The 15,965-nt window shown below is 39.9% G+C and overlaps 1 protein-coding gene across 4 annotated transcripts in view; it reads right to left on the bottom strand.

Annotated features, from left to right (window-relative positions):
• CDC5L (cell division cycle 5 like) overlaps window positions 1–15,965 on the bottom strand; it is a 48,805-nt gene that overhangs the window by 13,292 nt on the left and 19,548 nt on the right. For 3 of the 4 annotated variants that reach the window (XM_006098579.3, XM_023762299.1, XM_023762301.1), the window contains 6 exons: window positions 13,176–13,324; window positions 9,830–9,992; window positions 7,370–7,534; window positions 5,683–5,763; window positions 5,156–5,398; window positions 1,445–1,642 (listed from right to left, as the gene is read on the bottom strand). In XM_006098579.3, coding sequence (XP_006098641.1) covers window positions 1,445–1,642; window positions 5,156–5,398; window positions 5,683–5,763; window positions 7,370–7,534; window positions 9,830–9,992; window positions 13,176–13,324 — 999 coding nt within the window. The remainder of the gene's footprint in view (window positions 1–1,444; window positions 1,643–5,155; window positions 5,399–5,682; window positions 5,764–7,369; window positions 7,535–9,829; window positions 9,993–13,175; window positions 13,325–15,965) is intronic. The other variant, XM_023762300.1, reaches the window with a different exon arrangement.

Raw genomic sequence — 15,965 nt, 5'->3', positions numbered from 1 at the left:
CCCCTCTCTCTCTCTCTCTCTCTCTTCCTTTCTTTCTCCTTGGGTGAGAAGAAGAAGAAGAAAAAAAAAGACCTTACATTCCAGAATTTTAAAAATGTATTGCTTTCTTCCTTTTTCCTGCTCATTTCCCTAGCCCTACATAGCCCTGACCACCCCAATAATTTTATCATGTTTTATGTTCACCCTAAATAAAAATATTTTCAAATATGCTTGCTGTAAAGAGAAACTGGCAATCACATAAGAGAAAATTGCATAATGTGACTGCATGAAGCACTCTTTCTCCTTCCCATTATAACTTGACCTCAGAAACATCCCTGAAGACCACCATTAAGAATCCACAAGGCAGCCTAGTGGTCCATGAACCACAATTTGCATGCCACTGGCAAAATGCCTACACGGATTCTGCAATTCAAAAAATGCAGACAATATTAAGAAACCACATGTAATGAAACTCCCATCTGGTACATTTCAACATTTTCACAAACATGAAAAATCATGGAAGCCATTGTCTGGATAATCCAACTCGGCACTCTCTCTGTAACAAACTCACAGGAATCAGAGGATGAACAAAAGGTATCAAAGTTTTGTAAGTGTGCTTTTTTCAAAATATATTTTTATTGATAGGAGAGGGAAAGAGATGGAAGCATCAATGATGAGAATCACTGATCGACTGCCTCCTACATGCCCTCTCCTGGGAATCGAGCCCGCAACAGGGGCATGTGGCCTTGACCAGAATCAACCCGGGGACCCTTCAGTCCGCAGGCCGATGCTCTGTCCACTGAGCCAAACCAGCTAGAGCTAAATGTGCTCTTTGGCTATAGAAAAAGGCTCCTTGGAACCACTGAGTTTCCTTCTTCGAGAAAACAAGCTACTCTGGCATTGATCTACATTGTTCTGAGTGACTAGTGTTAACTTTATTGTTGTTGTTAATCCTCACCTGAGGATATTTTTCAATTGATTTTTAGAGAGAGTGGAAGGAAGGGAGAGTGACAGAGAAACATCAAGGTGAGAGAGACACATCAATTGGCTGCGTCCCACTTGCACCCCAACCTGGGGCCAGAGACTGAGCCTGCAACCGAGGTACATGCCCTTGACTGGAATGAAACCTGGGACCCTTCGGTCCGCCGGCCCACGCTCTATCCCCTAAGCCAAACTGGCTAGGGCTAGTGTTAATGTCTTGGCTCCTTGCTCCCACATCTTAAAGGTTCTGATTGACCTGTGGCCAACTTGGAGGTTACTCTTCATCATGAAGGCCAGCAACTCATGAAAATCCAATGAAAAAAGAAAGCCAAAGAAGACCAAACACTTCAGTGTAGTTTTCCCTCAAGAATTGCAAAGGCAAATCACCTCAGGTCTATTTTTCTGAAGTTGTTTCCAGGGGTATTACTTGGCTCATTATTTCAATCAAAGTACATTTAAATTAGAATGTTAAATGGATACCAACCTCAAGCCTCTTTTCAAGTGACTCAATTCTGTCCTTTTTGCTTGCTAGGTTGGCCCGTGTGTAGCGGCTCTGCCCAGGGAGATACAGAACTTGACTGTAGCATTCTTCCCACACCTGGTTATAAGCTTCACTTGAGAGTTCTCCATGGCTCATACCTTGTTTTACCACTTCCATCTCCTGTACCAGAACATCTTGGGCCTGTTTAAGATAATAATTTCAATAAGTTTGAGTATTAGAAAGACTTGCCATCAACTGGGAACTTTAAAGACTGTTTTTCCTCCTCCTTTGGACAAAGGCAAGGAGTTCTAGTTGACTGGTTGTTTCTTGGAAGGGGAAAAATGCCTAAGTAAAATGAGTAAGGGAGCCTATAAGTCAATGCAGACTGATCTGAAAAGCCAAGCATCCATGTAGCCCCAATAATATAAACAATCCTTTGCCTTCACTCATAACAACAGCTACCATTTCTCAGGTGTCTACTATGTACCAGGAACTGAATTTAATAGTTTTGTGTATATTATCTCCAAATACCACAGCCATCTTAGAAAGTAGTCAATATTAACCTCATTTTAATGTTGATGACACTAAGGTTCAAAGAGGTGAAACACCTTGTTCAAAAACATATCGTTAGTTAGCAGACAAAGCAGGATCGTGCTCAAGCCAAACACCACCAAGGCTTCCACTCTACTTCCCCTCTCTACATGAGGGACTTCACATGATCATGGAATTAGGCATTTTTTTACACATGCCTTTGTTCTCATCTGAAAGAATGTCCCTGACATTGCTAGAGAATGAGATTGGGGGCACAAGTCAAATACTGATGGATCATAGGCCAGTTTTTGCTCACTAAGAACGAGGGGGGTGGGGGAGTTGTGCAGGCCTGGATTCAAACCACAGCTTTAATAGAGTGCCTAGCTCAACACCAGACACCCAGATTCTGTGAGCATACCACATGAACTTCTTCCAGCCCTTTGCTTCATGGCTCATGAAAAACTGACAATCACTTTTTGTGCTTTATAGAAAGCATTCAATCATTCTAAGTAATATCAGAAAATAAACAGATCAAAATATGTAAAATTAAGAGAAATGATCAGCATACAAAAAATTTTAAACAAAAAATATAAAAATCACGTCTATGTAAGCTAAAGAATGGATACTTTTTTAAAAATATATTTTATTGATTTTTTTACAGAGAGGAAGGGAGAGGGATCGTGAGTTAGAAACATCGATGAGATCGATCAGCTGCCTCCTGCACACCCTTTACTGGGAATGTGCCCGCAGCCAAGATACATGCCCCTGACGCTCTATCCACTGAGCCAAACCGGTTAGGGCAAGAATAGAAACTTTTAAACAATACCTCTTAGGGAAAATAATGGAAACAAACCAATGTTAACACACTTAATGAAAAGTTGACACTTTATGGTAAGAGAAATGGTATCCCACTCTGAAACTGTACATAATAAAAATTTACAAGTTCAGCTCTTAACATTATTAGGAGAGAATATACCTACGTAATCTTTAAACTGTCCATAAAGAAATTGCTAAATAGGTGGGTGGGAGTGGCCGGGGAGAGGTCAATGAGGGAAAAAAGGAGATATATGTAATACTTTCAACAATAAAGAACTTAAAATAAAATAATAATCTGCTAGATAAATAGCTGCTTTAAATCTTTTTAGAACAAATAGGACTATAAATAAAATATGAAAAAATATTTAAACTAATTTATAATGGTTTTGAATAATTCTAAAACACTACTTACAATTACTACTTTCAAAAATTTCATTAGGCCCTAGCCAGTGTGCTCAGTGGCTAGAGCAGGGAAGGGTCCCGGGTTCCATTCCTAGTCAAGTGCCTGGGTTGCAGGTTCAAACCCCTACTGACCCGAATGGGGCAGGTGCGGGAGACAACTAATCGATGTCGCTCTCTCACATCTCTCTCTCTCTCTCTCTCTCTCCCTTCCCTCCACTCTCTCCCTTCCCTCCACTCCCTCCCTTCCACTCTCTCTAAAAAAAATTAAAAAAAGAAAAAAATATCGTCAGGTGAGGGTTAACAAAAAAAAATTATTAATTAAAAAATGTATTAAAATCTATCCCCTACAGAATCTCTATTAGCAATGATGTGATCCTTTTTTTCTTTTTTAATCCTCACCCAAGGACATGCATTAATTTTAGAGAGAGAGAGGAAGGAAGAGGAGGAAGGGGGGAGAGAAAGAGAATAAAACACTGATGTAAGAGAGAATATCGATCAGCTGCCTCCCCTACGCTCTCCCAACCGGGAATCAAACCTGCAACCTAGGTATGTGCCATGACTGAGAATTGAACCCGAAATTTATTGGTGTATGGAATGATGCTCCAACCAACCGAGCCACACCAGCCAGGGCAGATGTGCTCCTTATTTCAGGTGTCCATACATACAATAAATTTAGAAAAGCTTATTTATTTTTTATATATTTTTATTGATTTCAGAGAGGAAGGGAGATGGAGAGAGAGATAGAAACATCAATGATGAGAGAGAATCATTGATCAGCTGCCTCCTGCATGCCCCAACTGGGGATCGAGGCCACAATCAGGCATGTGTCCTTGACCGGGATCAAACCCGGGATCCTTCAGTCTGCAGGCCGACGCTCTATCCACTGAGCCAAACCAGCTAGGGTGTAGAAAAGCTTATTTCTTAAATGCCATCTTCCCTCATGTTTTTACTCTAAAAAGAGAAAAAACTCTTCAAGTATCAAGTTCACTGTCTAATTCTCAACCCCAGTTCAATAGTTAGATGCAGTTACTGCAGCAGAGTCACTCAGCAGATGTCAAGTTCCAACTGCACTCACTTAAAAAAAGTAAGTCGAGGTTACTCAGGAATCAGGGGCAAATTTTGAAATAATCTAAAGCCTCCTCCCTTTCTCTATTTTCTAAAAATCCTATAATAAATATGTATCACTTATACAATAAGAAAAATACAAAGTAAGACAAAGAAAGAGGGAGAGGAAAAGTGCAGGAGAAAAGACAGAAAAAAGAATCTTATTTGTTTTACATTTAAGCCATTCCAGTCATTGCCCCTCAGAGATAAAGACTTTTAAGCTAATGACCACTCTGCTTCCAACCATGAAACCAACTGTATTTTCTTACACCACTGTACCGATTTCTATTCACAATAGAAATCCATTATATCCATTATTGCCATTATACAGTATTTAACACACAATAGAAATTCACAATTTCTATTCACAGCTGTTTGCTCTGTCAGAGCAGAAAGAATAATATGGAAGAAGAGGCAGGACAGACTTCATACAAGAAAATATTTCTTTCCTTATATCCAAAAGGACAGAGAGAAATCATGTGAGGGAAATAAATTCAGTAAAAAATATTTCCTTTCTTTGAATAGATAAAGAGCTTAAACTGAAAACATTTTTAATATATCCTTGTATTTTATATTAGTCTAAATAAATGAAGTTCAAGTATTAAAGGCATTCAATTCTATTCAGAGACATAGCTGAGCTGTAGCAACTGTCAATCAGGTACACACCCATGAAACAAAAACACCATCACCAGAGCCAGTGTTGATATAATAAAGACCTATCGCTGAACATTGGGATGGGGGCAAGGGGGAGGAGAATACCCATGAATATCAGTATGGGGAAAGAAGTTAATATCTGTCCATGATACACAGCATCAAACAACTACTTAAATCTCAAAAGAGAAATATTCCGCTCAATCATACCTTTTTCAACTCTTCTTTAGCAAACTTTTCATAAGGGTTATGTTCCAGATAGGCAACGTGCTCTGAATTATTGGTAGCAAATCCTACAGTTTTTCCTTTTTTATTTGCAGATGGTTCATAAGGGTGATGTAGAAGGTCATAATGAAGCATTGTGATCATTTCTTTTTTGATTAGTTCTTCACTTTTCTGTAAATCTGTTAACGGCGGTTCTACATTTAAGGGTCTTAGAATAGTTTCATTTACCTAAAATTGTAAAATAAGTAAAATTACCAAACATATTCACTGCAATATACTAACATTACTTGTTCTAGCATAAACAGCAGTTATACATTTTCGAAAGAAATCCTCTTTTTTCCCCCTTTTAAATACTTATTTGTTCCAGTGACTAGAACTGAGAAATTCTGTACTATATTCTAGGCAGTAGATAAAATTTTGTTTTATAAAACTTTATGAATGATATTAAAAAGAAATCAATCACATGAAAAAAAAAACTTAAAACTTCCCCAGCCAAAAATCCTAACACTTACTTCTGATGGTCTTGGAAGATCTTTCTGGACAGCTTTATGCATTCGCTTCATTTCCTTCACACGCTCTGCATCTCGTATGGCCTAAAAATTATTTTTATATCCATTATTGCCCTTATACAGTATTTAACACACTTCAATAAAGTTAAAAACACTTCAGTCTATAAGAACATATATGTTCAAGAGCTAAAGATCTAGACATCTGTAACTTTGCAGTAAGGCCATATAAGGCAACAGAAATTAATCTATTCGTTCTCTCAGTCAAACAGAAATTAAGAACTTCCAACAACTACCAGAGTACGCTCCAAATTTACATGCTGTGTCCATCAGATAATTATCCTTTCCTTGTGTAAATCAGAATCCTCAAATTTGAGGTGACTATTTCTCTGCAACACAACCCTTTTCATCCACCCAAAGCTACTTTTTTAAATTTAAAAATCCGGCCAATGAAGGTGTTTGATTCTCAAATTATGAATCATGTGGGATAGCACATTAGAATCTCACAACATTTCTGACTAAATGTATTTCAAAGTCACTAAAAGAACTAAACACAAAAAGTATTACCCTATATTCCCACCAAAAAGCATATTCATGTGGTTTCCTCTAAAATACGATTTCCAATGATGCCATTCTCACTCTAATCTGATGAAATTATTCAACTTCAAAACCATCCTGAACTAGGCTGCAAGAATTCCTAAAAGGGGTCACTTAATCTCAGTTTCAGTTCAAGAGTCACCACTTTCCAGCCGAGACCTGCTAAGGTTAACTTAATTCACCTGCACCTGTTTCCTCATTTCTAAAATGAAGCTATTTTATTTACATCACCAAGTTGCTATGTGCAAATGAGAAAGTAATTAACTATAAGATATATTAATACAAAATGTTATTATTATTATTCTGGCACACTCTCTAAATTTCCAAATCCACATTTTTTATTAGTGTACACTGATCTAAAACCATTTACTCAACCAATCCAAAATGTGCTTGTTTTTAAGACTGAACAGTAACTCTTGGCTAGAGTAAAAAGCAATGTCTAAAAGACTACTTATGTGTATTTTAAGGAAGCATAATGAATTTGACAAAGGATATTTAAATTGATAGATAGATAGATAGATAGATGATAGCACATTTTAAGAATGCCTATCAAGATATTCTGAGTATATTATTAATTACTAGAAGCCCAGTGCACGAAATTCGTGCACTCGGGGAGCGGGAGTCCCTCAGCCCGGCCTATGCCCTCTTGCAGTCCAGGAGCACTCGGGGGATGTCCGACTGACGACTTAGGCCCGCTCAGACATCCTTAGCACTGCCATAGAGGCGGGAGAGGCTCTCGCCACCGCCATTGCGCTCATCAGCGGTGAGCCAGGCTCCTGGCTGAGAGGCGCTTCCCCTGTGGGAGTGCACTGATCACCAGGGGGCAGCTCCTGCGTTGAGCGGCTGCCCCCTGGTGGTTAGTGTGCGTCACAGTGACCGGTCATTTCACCATTCATTCGACTTGCATATTATTAGCCTTTTATTATATAGGATGTGGGTATATATTATTACTGATGTAAGCAATTTACTTTAGGGTTTTTTAAATATTGAAAAACCTCATAGGTAGAGATCTTGAGACATTTAATGGCCATTCTTTTCAGCCCACTGACACATTCAGCAAACCCACGCTTCCTTCCTTTCCAGCACCATTACCCACCTGCTTCCGTGCATCCACGTCAGCAGCATCTTCAATGTATGTATCATCTATTTCACGGTCTTCCAGCTCCTTCTCAGCATTTTCTGGTAGAACAATTTCAAAGTCATTCTTGGGGGCAGGAAGACCCATCAACCCTAAACGGAGGTGTTCACGAGACTCTCTTTCCTGTAGAAAAAAGAAAATCAATCCTTCTCAATTCATATACTTTAAGTAGTAACCAACCAATATTTTATGAGTTCCTAAAATATAATTAGCCTAATTTTAATTCTAAAAAATGATCCCTAACTTCAGATTTGAGACAAGTTTTAAATTTCTATCTCCGGTTCTTCCCTACATTAAGACAAATCAATTTGGAATCAGTGGGAGTTACTCTAGCATATTCTAATAGAAGGTTTGGGAAGTACCTCTACAAGGGCAAGAAAGTCCTTCAGGATTTCCATTTAAGGAAAACATTGCTGACACAAATTTAATAGCAATCAAAAGAACAAGTTCAAAAGTCAATTTATCCTTGGACTAATAAAATCTAACCTGAAAAGATGCCTGAATTTGTGTGTGTGTGTACGTATATTTTTAATAGAAAGACTAGGTCATATGCAAGCCAAAAAACAGTCCAATGGGCCCAAAGTTTTCCCAGTATATCCTCAGCTCACCTTTCCAATCTCACTCCCCACTGCTCATTACACATTTGCTAGGTTTAGACATGATGAGTTGCTAAAAACATGCTCCACACTTACTCATGTTGTGACCTCCCTCTGGAACAGCCACCACCTTCCTTCTGAGCGTACCTTGTCAATGAAGGCTTTACTAGTTCCCAACCAACTGTTATTCCTTTCCTTGGCCGCTCTAAATAAGCATGCTGGTTTTACTCAAAGAGCTTACTCTGTTCTTATATTACAATTATTTTTTAACTTGGTTTAGTACTGCCAATCTCTCCAGAGTATAAACTTCTTTAAGACAAAGGACATCTTTACTCAACTTTAGATCCCTAGAAGTGTCCAGATCTATGCTTTGCACACGTATATTTCATTTGTTTAATTCTTACGTAGCCATTCAGAGTTGGCATTAGTTGATATCAATTTTCACCATTAAAAAAAACCTCCCTAACCAAATCTATATATGAAGTTAGAATTTGTAAACTGAAAACAGGCCAACATCATTAGAACTTATTATAAATATCTCACAATGATTTTGTGGCATCATAATAAGGCCTAATAATGATGTAATAAAAGCATTATCATAGGCTGAGCAAAACTGCAACCTTCATTATTTTTGTTTGTTTGTTAATCCTCACCTGAGGATATTTTCCCATTGATTTTTTTTGGGAGAGTAGAAGAGAGAAAGACAGAGAGAAACATCGATGTGAGAGAAACACAGATATTGGTTGCCTCCTACATGAGCCCCGACAAGGGCTCAGGTCTGGGAGGAGCCTGCAACCAAGGTACATGCCCTTGACCAGAATCAAACCCAGGACTCTTCGGTCCACAGGCCAACACTATCCACTAAGCCAGGGGTGGGCAAACTTTTTGACTCGAGGGCCACAATGGGTTTTTAAACTGGACCAGAGGGCCGGAACTAAAGCATGGATGGAGTGTTTGTGTGAACTAATATAAATTCAAAGTAAACATCATTACATAAAAGGGTACGGTCTTTTTTTTTTTTTTAGTTTTATTCATTTCAAGCGGGCCGTAGTTTGCCCACGGCTGCACTAAGCCATGCCAGCTAGGGCCAACCTTCATTTTTATCATTACCTTTCTACATCACCATGCAAAACATATGAAAGAAATCTTTATTAAGATCAGCAATAAACTTCAAATTAACTTTGCTTTGAGATATAGATTTGTCCTTGAAGAAGTAGAGAGCAAAACAGGAATCAAGGGTCAAAATCTGATTTGAGGTATTCAAAACTAAATATTTTATGTAAATAAAAATTTAAAAAAATACATAAATGTATCGCCCAGCTGGCATGGCTCAGTGGTTGAGCATCGACCAATGAACCAGGAACTCACAGTTCAATTCCTGATCAGGGCATATGCCTGGGTTGTGGGCTTGATCCCCAGTGTGGGGCATACAGGAGGCAGCTGATCAATGATTCTCTCTCTCTCTCCCTCTCCTTTCCTCTCTGAAATCAATTAAAAAGTATTTTAAAAATAATAACAAAACATATAAAAATAAATGTACCATTCAAGTATTGATTAGTAAATGACAAAAATTAAAATCACAAAAGATACAAGTATTACTACCGACATAATCAATACTCACAAACATTTTAAGAGTAAGAAAAAATAGGCATGAGATTAAGTACTGCAAATCATTTTCCTTTGCTGACATCCATAGGTGTGTAGATTCTTAAGATATAAGTAATATGCACTGACTGGGGAGGGAGGGAATTTTAATTTGGCAGCCATAAGATAGAAAAAAAAATTTTTCTTTTAAAAGTATTAAACAGGAATTGACATGTACCATCTGCTTCACATAAGAGGGATCACTGTAGTCTGCCATTCCATCCTCGGGATTAATGTTTAACTTGTCTCGAAGAGGAGTTCTACCCGGGGTGGAGTTAACAACTGGTTTGGGAGTTGTCCCACTCCGGGGAGTCAGCCCTTCCGATCCATGAGAGGGAGTCCTAGAAAGACAAAAATTCTAATTAATAAAAGTACCGCTTTTATTTGTATTGTGCTTTCAAATGATTTTCACTAATTATTTCACAATAAATAAAGATTCCAGAAATTCTGTCACCCTAATCTGGTTTTAGGTTAGATCTCTAGATCTCTAGATTAAAACAAAGGTTTGGCTCAACTAGCTTATTATTTACACACAGTATTTTTATTTTAATGACTTCAAATAAAGTCATTACATTTGATATTACTTGCCTTCCTAAGATAGGTCCCCCAAACATTATCTCAACTTTTTCTTGATACGGTACAGTAGCTAAGAACATACAGGGGACAGAAAGGAGAGCCACCACAAAGACCCCAGACTCTCAGTTTTAATTCAGGGCCTTTTTCTTATCATTTCTATGCCTGCCTCTATTAGCTATCACATCATTATCATCAGTGTGCATACTCTAAGTAGTTCCTCTCCTTACATTTCTTTTTCTTTTGGAATCATATCTAAATATGAATACTACTGAGTGAAAGCTAAGAGAATCTCTTAGGAATAAAATCCTAATAGACTTTGCAACTTAAATTTTAATTGTCCAAGCCTTTTTTATTTTGGTTGCTTACTTCCTGTATCTTGGTTGTGTTCCAGACAAGTGAATGCTGCCAGAGAGCTGTTCCCCAGAGGTGAGGTGAGGTGTTACCATATCAGACATGGTCCCTGCCCCCAAGGAGCTTACAATGTAGTTGAGAGACAAGACATATACAGAAAAAAGAGGAATTAGGCTCTCTTACAAGCCTTGCAAGTGTTATTAAATAAGGATTTGGCTGCCAAAGGTTCTTCATTGTGCTGTCATGCAGGGCTGTAATAGTCAGATGCTTTCTATCTAAATAACCAGTGGGAGGACATATCCTAATGTTTAAAATTAAAAGTAAACCCCAAATATTTCCAACCTTTAAAAGCTCAAATTCCATTTTAATACAACTTGCTTCTAAAACGTTTGTATTTTTAAAATTCTTCTTTAAAACACAGTAGCTTAAAACAAAAGGATTACAAACAGATACTGAACTCTAAACTCTAGTTAATGATATACACAAGGAAGTGTTTAGCGGTGAAATAAACTGATACAGCAAATTATTCTGAAATGCATTAAAATAAGATGAATTGATAGATGAATAGATATGTGATAAAACAAATACAGTAAAACGTTAACAACTATAGAAACCTAGGTGGTGAGTGTAGGGATGTTTGTTTTACCATTATTTCAACCTCTTTGCATGTTATAAATTTCCATAATAAAATGTTTGGGGAAAAGCAATAGTAGTACATACATAAAAAGGATAATAATTTTTATCAAATTCACCAAATGATTATTAATAATGGACTTATTTGCTCTTTTAAATCAGATAAATCATATTCGGAAACAAGGTGTTAGCATCAGAAACTGCAGAAAGGAAGCTCCATATAGTATTTAACCATTTCCTGGATACTGTTATGTTATTTACTACTGAGTGAGGAAAAGTCAAGAAGACAAGTTGATCACTATTTCCATATTCTGTTAACATTACTAAAGGAAACATGTTGTCCAAGTTCTCAGATTCAAGTTTATCTAAAAGAGAAAACATCTGCTTATTTATAACTAGTGCCCCAGTGCATGGATTCGTGCACATTGAAAGGAAATTAATTAGAAGGTGGGGGGCGGGGGTGTGACTGGGCAAGAGGGGCTGGACACACCCTGTAGACAACCTCCCCCGGTCTTTCCCCAGCCGACCACACCTGGGGTGACGCCACAGCTCGAAGGGCATCTGTGAGGTGAGCAGGGTCCCTCCGGCAGGTGGGGTCCCTTGGCCTGACCTGCAGGGATTGAGCCGAAACCAGGTCTCCAACATTCCCCAAGGGGTCCCGGATTGCGAGAGGCCGGTTCTCGGGTGGCGCACCCTGGAATCAGGCTCCCTCCTCTCTGGTTCCGGGGTGTGTCACCCAAGAACCACCGCTGCTAAGTCACCACAGCTCAGCAGCTCCTGCGTTGAGTGTCTGCCCCCTGGTGGTCAGTGCATGTCATAGCTACCGGACAGTCGCTTAGCCTTTTATATATATACTAGAGGCCTGGTGCACAAAAATTTGTGCACTCGGGGGGGAAGGGGGGGTCCCTCAGCCCGGCCTGTGCCCTCTCGCAGTCTGGGACCCCTCAGGAGATAACGACCTGCTGGCTTAGGCCTGCTGCTGGGTGGCAGAGGGAAGGCCCAATCCCTAGGTGCAGCCCCTGGTAGGGCTCAGAGCAGGGCCGATTGGGGAGTTGGGGCGCCGCCCCCTGTCACGCACAGAGTAGGGCCAATCAGGGGGTTGGGGCGCTGCCCCCTGTCACGCACAGAGCGGGGCCCATCAGGGGGGTTGGGGCTCCGTACCCTGTCACACACAGAACAGGGCCAATCAGGGGGTTGGGTGCTGCCCCCTGTCATGCACAGAGCAGGGCCCATCAGGGGATTGGGGAGCTCCCCCCTGTCACGCTGATCCGGTGCCAGGAGGCCTCACAGCTCCGCTGATCCTGGTGCTGGGAGGCATATTACCCTTTTACTATATAGGATAGAGGCCTGGTGCATGGGTAGGGGCTGGCTGGTTTGCCCTGAAGGGTGTCCTGGATCAGGGTGAGGGTCCCCACTGGGGTGCCTGGCCAGCCTGGATGAGGGGATGATGGCTGTTTGCAGCTGGTCACACACCCTTCAGGGTGGGGGTCCCCACTGGGGTGCCTGGCCAGCCTGGGTGAGGGGCTGAGGGCTGCTTTCAGGTGGCGGTTGACTGAAGCTCCCAACCGCTCCTTTTTTTCTTTTTTTTTTATTCTGGGCCAAGGCCTCTGCTGCTGAAAGCAGGTATCTGGCTTGTTTCGGTTCTATAATCGAAACACTGTATCATCTCCAGCTCTGAGATCCCGGCCGGCTGAAAGCAGGTTTCTGGGGTTTTGTTTAGCTTCTATATTTGTTACAATGTTTCAAACTGCCAGCTCAGAGGCCGGCAAGGCAGGCGGGGAACGTTGGCTTCCTCCTTCACTGAAGCAAGCAAGCCTCATGTTCGCTTCCAGCTGCCTGGCTGCCGGCCGCCATCTTGGCTGGCAGTTAATTTGCATATAACCCTGATTAGCCAATGGGAAGGGTAGCAGTCGTACGCTAATTACCATGTTTCTCTTTTATTAGATAGGATAGAAGATAGATACCTGAATGGGGTTGAAAGAACTGTGTTTGGAGTCTGTACAACCTGCCGCTGCGGAGTCACACCTGAGAAGTCACTCTCGTGCAAAGGTGTGTTAAGTCCACCTTTTAATGGGGTGTCCACATTGGTCAGGGCCATGAGGTTCTGGGCTTCCTGATTAATGAGAAAATAAAGTATTTCAACAGTTTAGACAGAAGACAGAATCTTCGCTTCTGGTGCTACTATGCAAATCTTAAAACAAACAAAATTCTTATACATTTTCTCAATTAAAACCAAGAGAGAAAATGACTACTAGGTCGTGGCAGATTCAGTACTTCCATTACTCTGTCAACCTAACATGGCACCTCAGAAGTTTAAGAACAAATTTTTATACGTTAAGAAATGCTTTTGTGACCTCATATATGGCATTACCATTTATCTAAAAGCTTCTCCTACTATCTGTGCCAAACCTCTTTATAATCATAAAGAACTAAGAATTCAATTTTCCCAATGTGAGCTTGGGCTAAATGTCAGAACAACTAAACTTTAATCTAGTGTTATCATTAATTAATTGTATATCTAGTTTTCATTAGCCTCTTGAACCTGATTCTCACACTAGGAAGTGAAGACACTACCGGCTGGCCTATCATTTCGTAAGAAAACTCACATGGGCAGGTTCATTTCTGAAGTCTTGCTTGACTCAGTCCCTCCATTATAAGCCTGTATTCATTATTATCACTGTACCTACAAGTATCTTAATACCCAATTTAGGGTCTGTAAGATTGTTATTTTTCAAGATAGTCAAATCATTATCTCTCATTTCACATGCTCTTGTTATAATCCAACCCTGACATTCCTTCCATCATGAGGTAAAGTCTACATCCCCTCCTCTTGAATCTAGGTGGACTCACTTATAACTAACCGAACACAGTGCTAAATAACACTGCTTGCCTTCCAAGGCAAGAATAAAAAAATGCAGCTTCCCACACACTCACTACAACAACTCACATTGGAGCACTGAGAGACTATGGGAGAAGTTCAACTTTTGATGCCACCATGCTGTGAGAAAGGCAAGACCACGAATAAATTTACTCCACATTCCCAGCACAGCCAGAAGCAAACACCAAACATGGAAAGGTGATTCCAGGCCCCCTAGCTATCAAGTCAACCTCAAATGCCGAGTCATCCTAGCTGAGGCCCGCCTAGACACATGGAGCTGACACAAGATGTTCCTTCTATGCCCTCTCTGAATTCCTGACCCACAGAAACCATGAGTATAACAATTTTTAAACCACCAAGTTCTGGAGCAAATGAAGATAACTATAGCAAGGCTTAATTCGTTATTCGTTATTAACGAAAACCTTACATTTCACATTATCAATTGTGTGTGCTCCTTCTGCTATTCCAAGTACAAAGCATTTTTCCCCATCTAGGTTCCCAAAAGGCTGGCCAGCTTGATGCCTTCCAGGCAGGAGAGTGGAAGCTACTTACTTCTCTAGGGAATCCAACTAACCCAAGAAAAAAGATCTATAAATACTGACATCAAGACTTCCCTAGTGAAACACCCCAGCAGGTTCAGCCCACAAGTAAGCCTAGAGTCAAGGAGCCCCACACTCACCTAAGGAACTTTGAATCAGTTTTAATTGTCCCACCCCTACCCCCTAGATATAGGCAGAGAGCCAAAGATCAGAAGAAATTTAAGGAAACATCTCATATGAAAGATAGGGAATAAAACTAACAAAAGGAATTTAAAAACTATGCAGGGAAAAGAAAACCTATAAAAACAAAACCATCATTAATAGCTTAAGAGACATAAGAGATATTCATAAATAAGAATGCAATGTTAAAAAATTGATCACATTTTAAAAAGAACTCTTGGAAATTAAAAATACAGTGGGGCCTTGACTTACAAGTGTCCCGACTAACGAGTTTTTTGAGATACCAGCTGTCTCTCGGCTGATTTTTTGCATTGACTTGACAGAGTAATTTGAGTTAACGAGCTCCTTAACAAGCTCGGTCTCGGAACGAATTAAACTCGTAAGTCAAGGCCCCACTGTATGATAACAGAAATTTTAAAACTGAACAAAGATAAAATTCAGAAAATCTCCTAGCAATAAGTCAAAAAGGCAATTAAGACAGAAAACCAGATAGAAACAAATAAGAAAATTTGAGGTTCATAGAGAAAACAGATCAATGAAAGGGAGGAAATTTTGTTAAATTTCAAAATACAGTAACTTCCCAGAATAGAAGGCCATGAGTCTCCAGAATGCAAAGATCCAGAGTACCTAGCACAATGGTTAAAAACAGACCCACACCAAGAAGCATGCTTATGAAAAAGAGAAGCGCATATAAACTTCCACAAAAAGAAAAACACAGGTTTCCTATTAACCTGAATGGCACTGGTCTCAACAGCAATAATGGAAGCTAGAAGACACTGGAGCACTGCCTTCAAAACTGAACAAAAACCATTTCAATTTGGAATTCTAAACCGTTATACTACCAATTATATAAGAAGGTAGAACAGTAATTCACAGATATGCCAGGTCTTAAAACTTCCATCTTCAATGAACGCCTCCTCAGAAAGCTACTGAAGGGTATGCTTCACTAACAAGGAAATAAGCCAAGACAGCCAAAGACAGGGAGCCAGGAAAGAGGACATCCAAGGGACTGTCTTGGGCAGCCGTGGGCAAACTACGGCCCGCGGGCCGGATCCGGCCCATTTGAAATGAATAAAACTAAAAAAAAAAAAAAGACCGTATCCTTTTATGTAATGATGTTTACTTTGAATTTATATTAGTTCACACAAACATTCCAT

This window comes from Myotis lucifugus, unplaced genomic scaffold (assembly GCF_000147115.1).
Source record: "Myotis lucifugus unplaced genomic scaffold, Myoluc2.0 scaffold_241, whole genome shotgun sequence".
In the NCBI taxonomy this organism is placed as follows: Eukaryota; Metazoa; Chordata; class Mammalia; order Chiroptera; family Vespertilionidae; genus Myotis; species Myotis lucifugus.
This window is presented reverse-complemented; position numbering and strand designations above follow the sequence as displayed.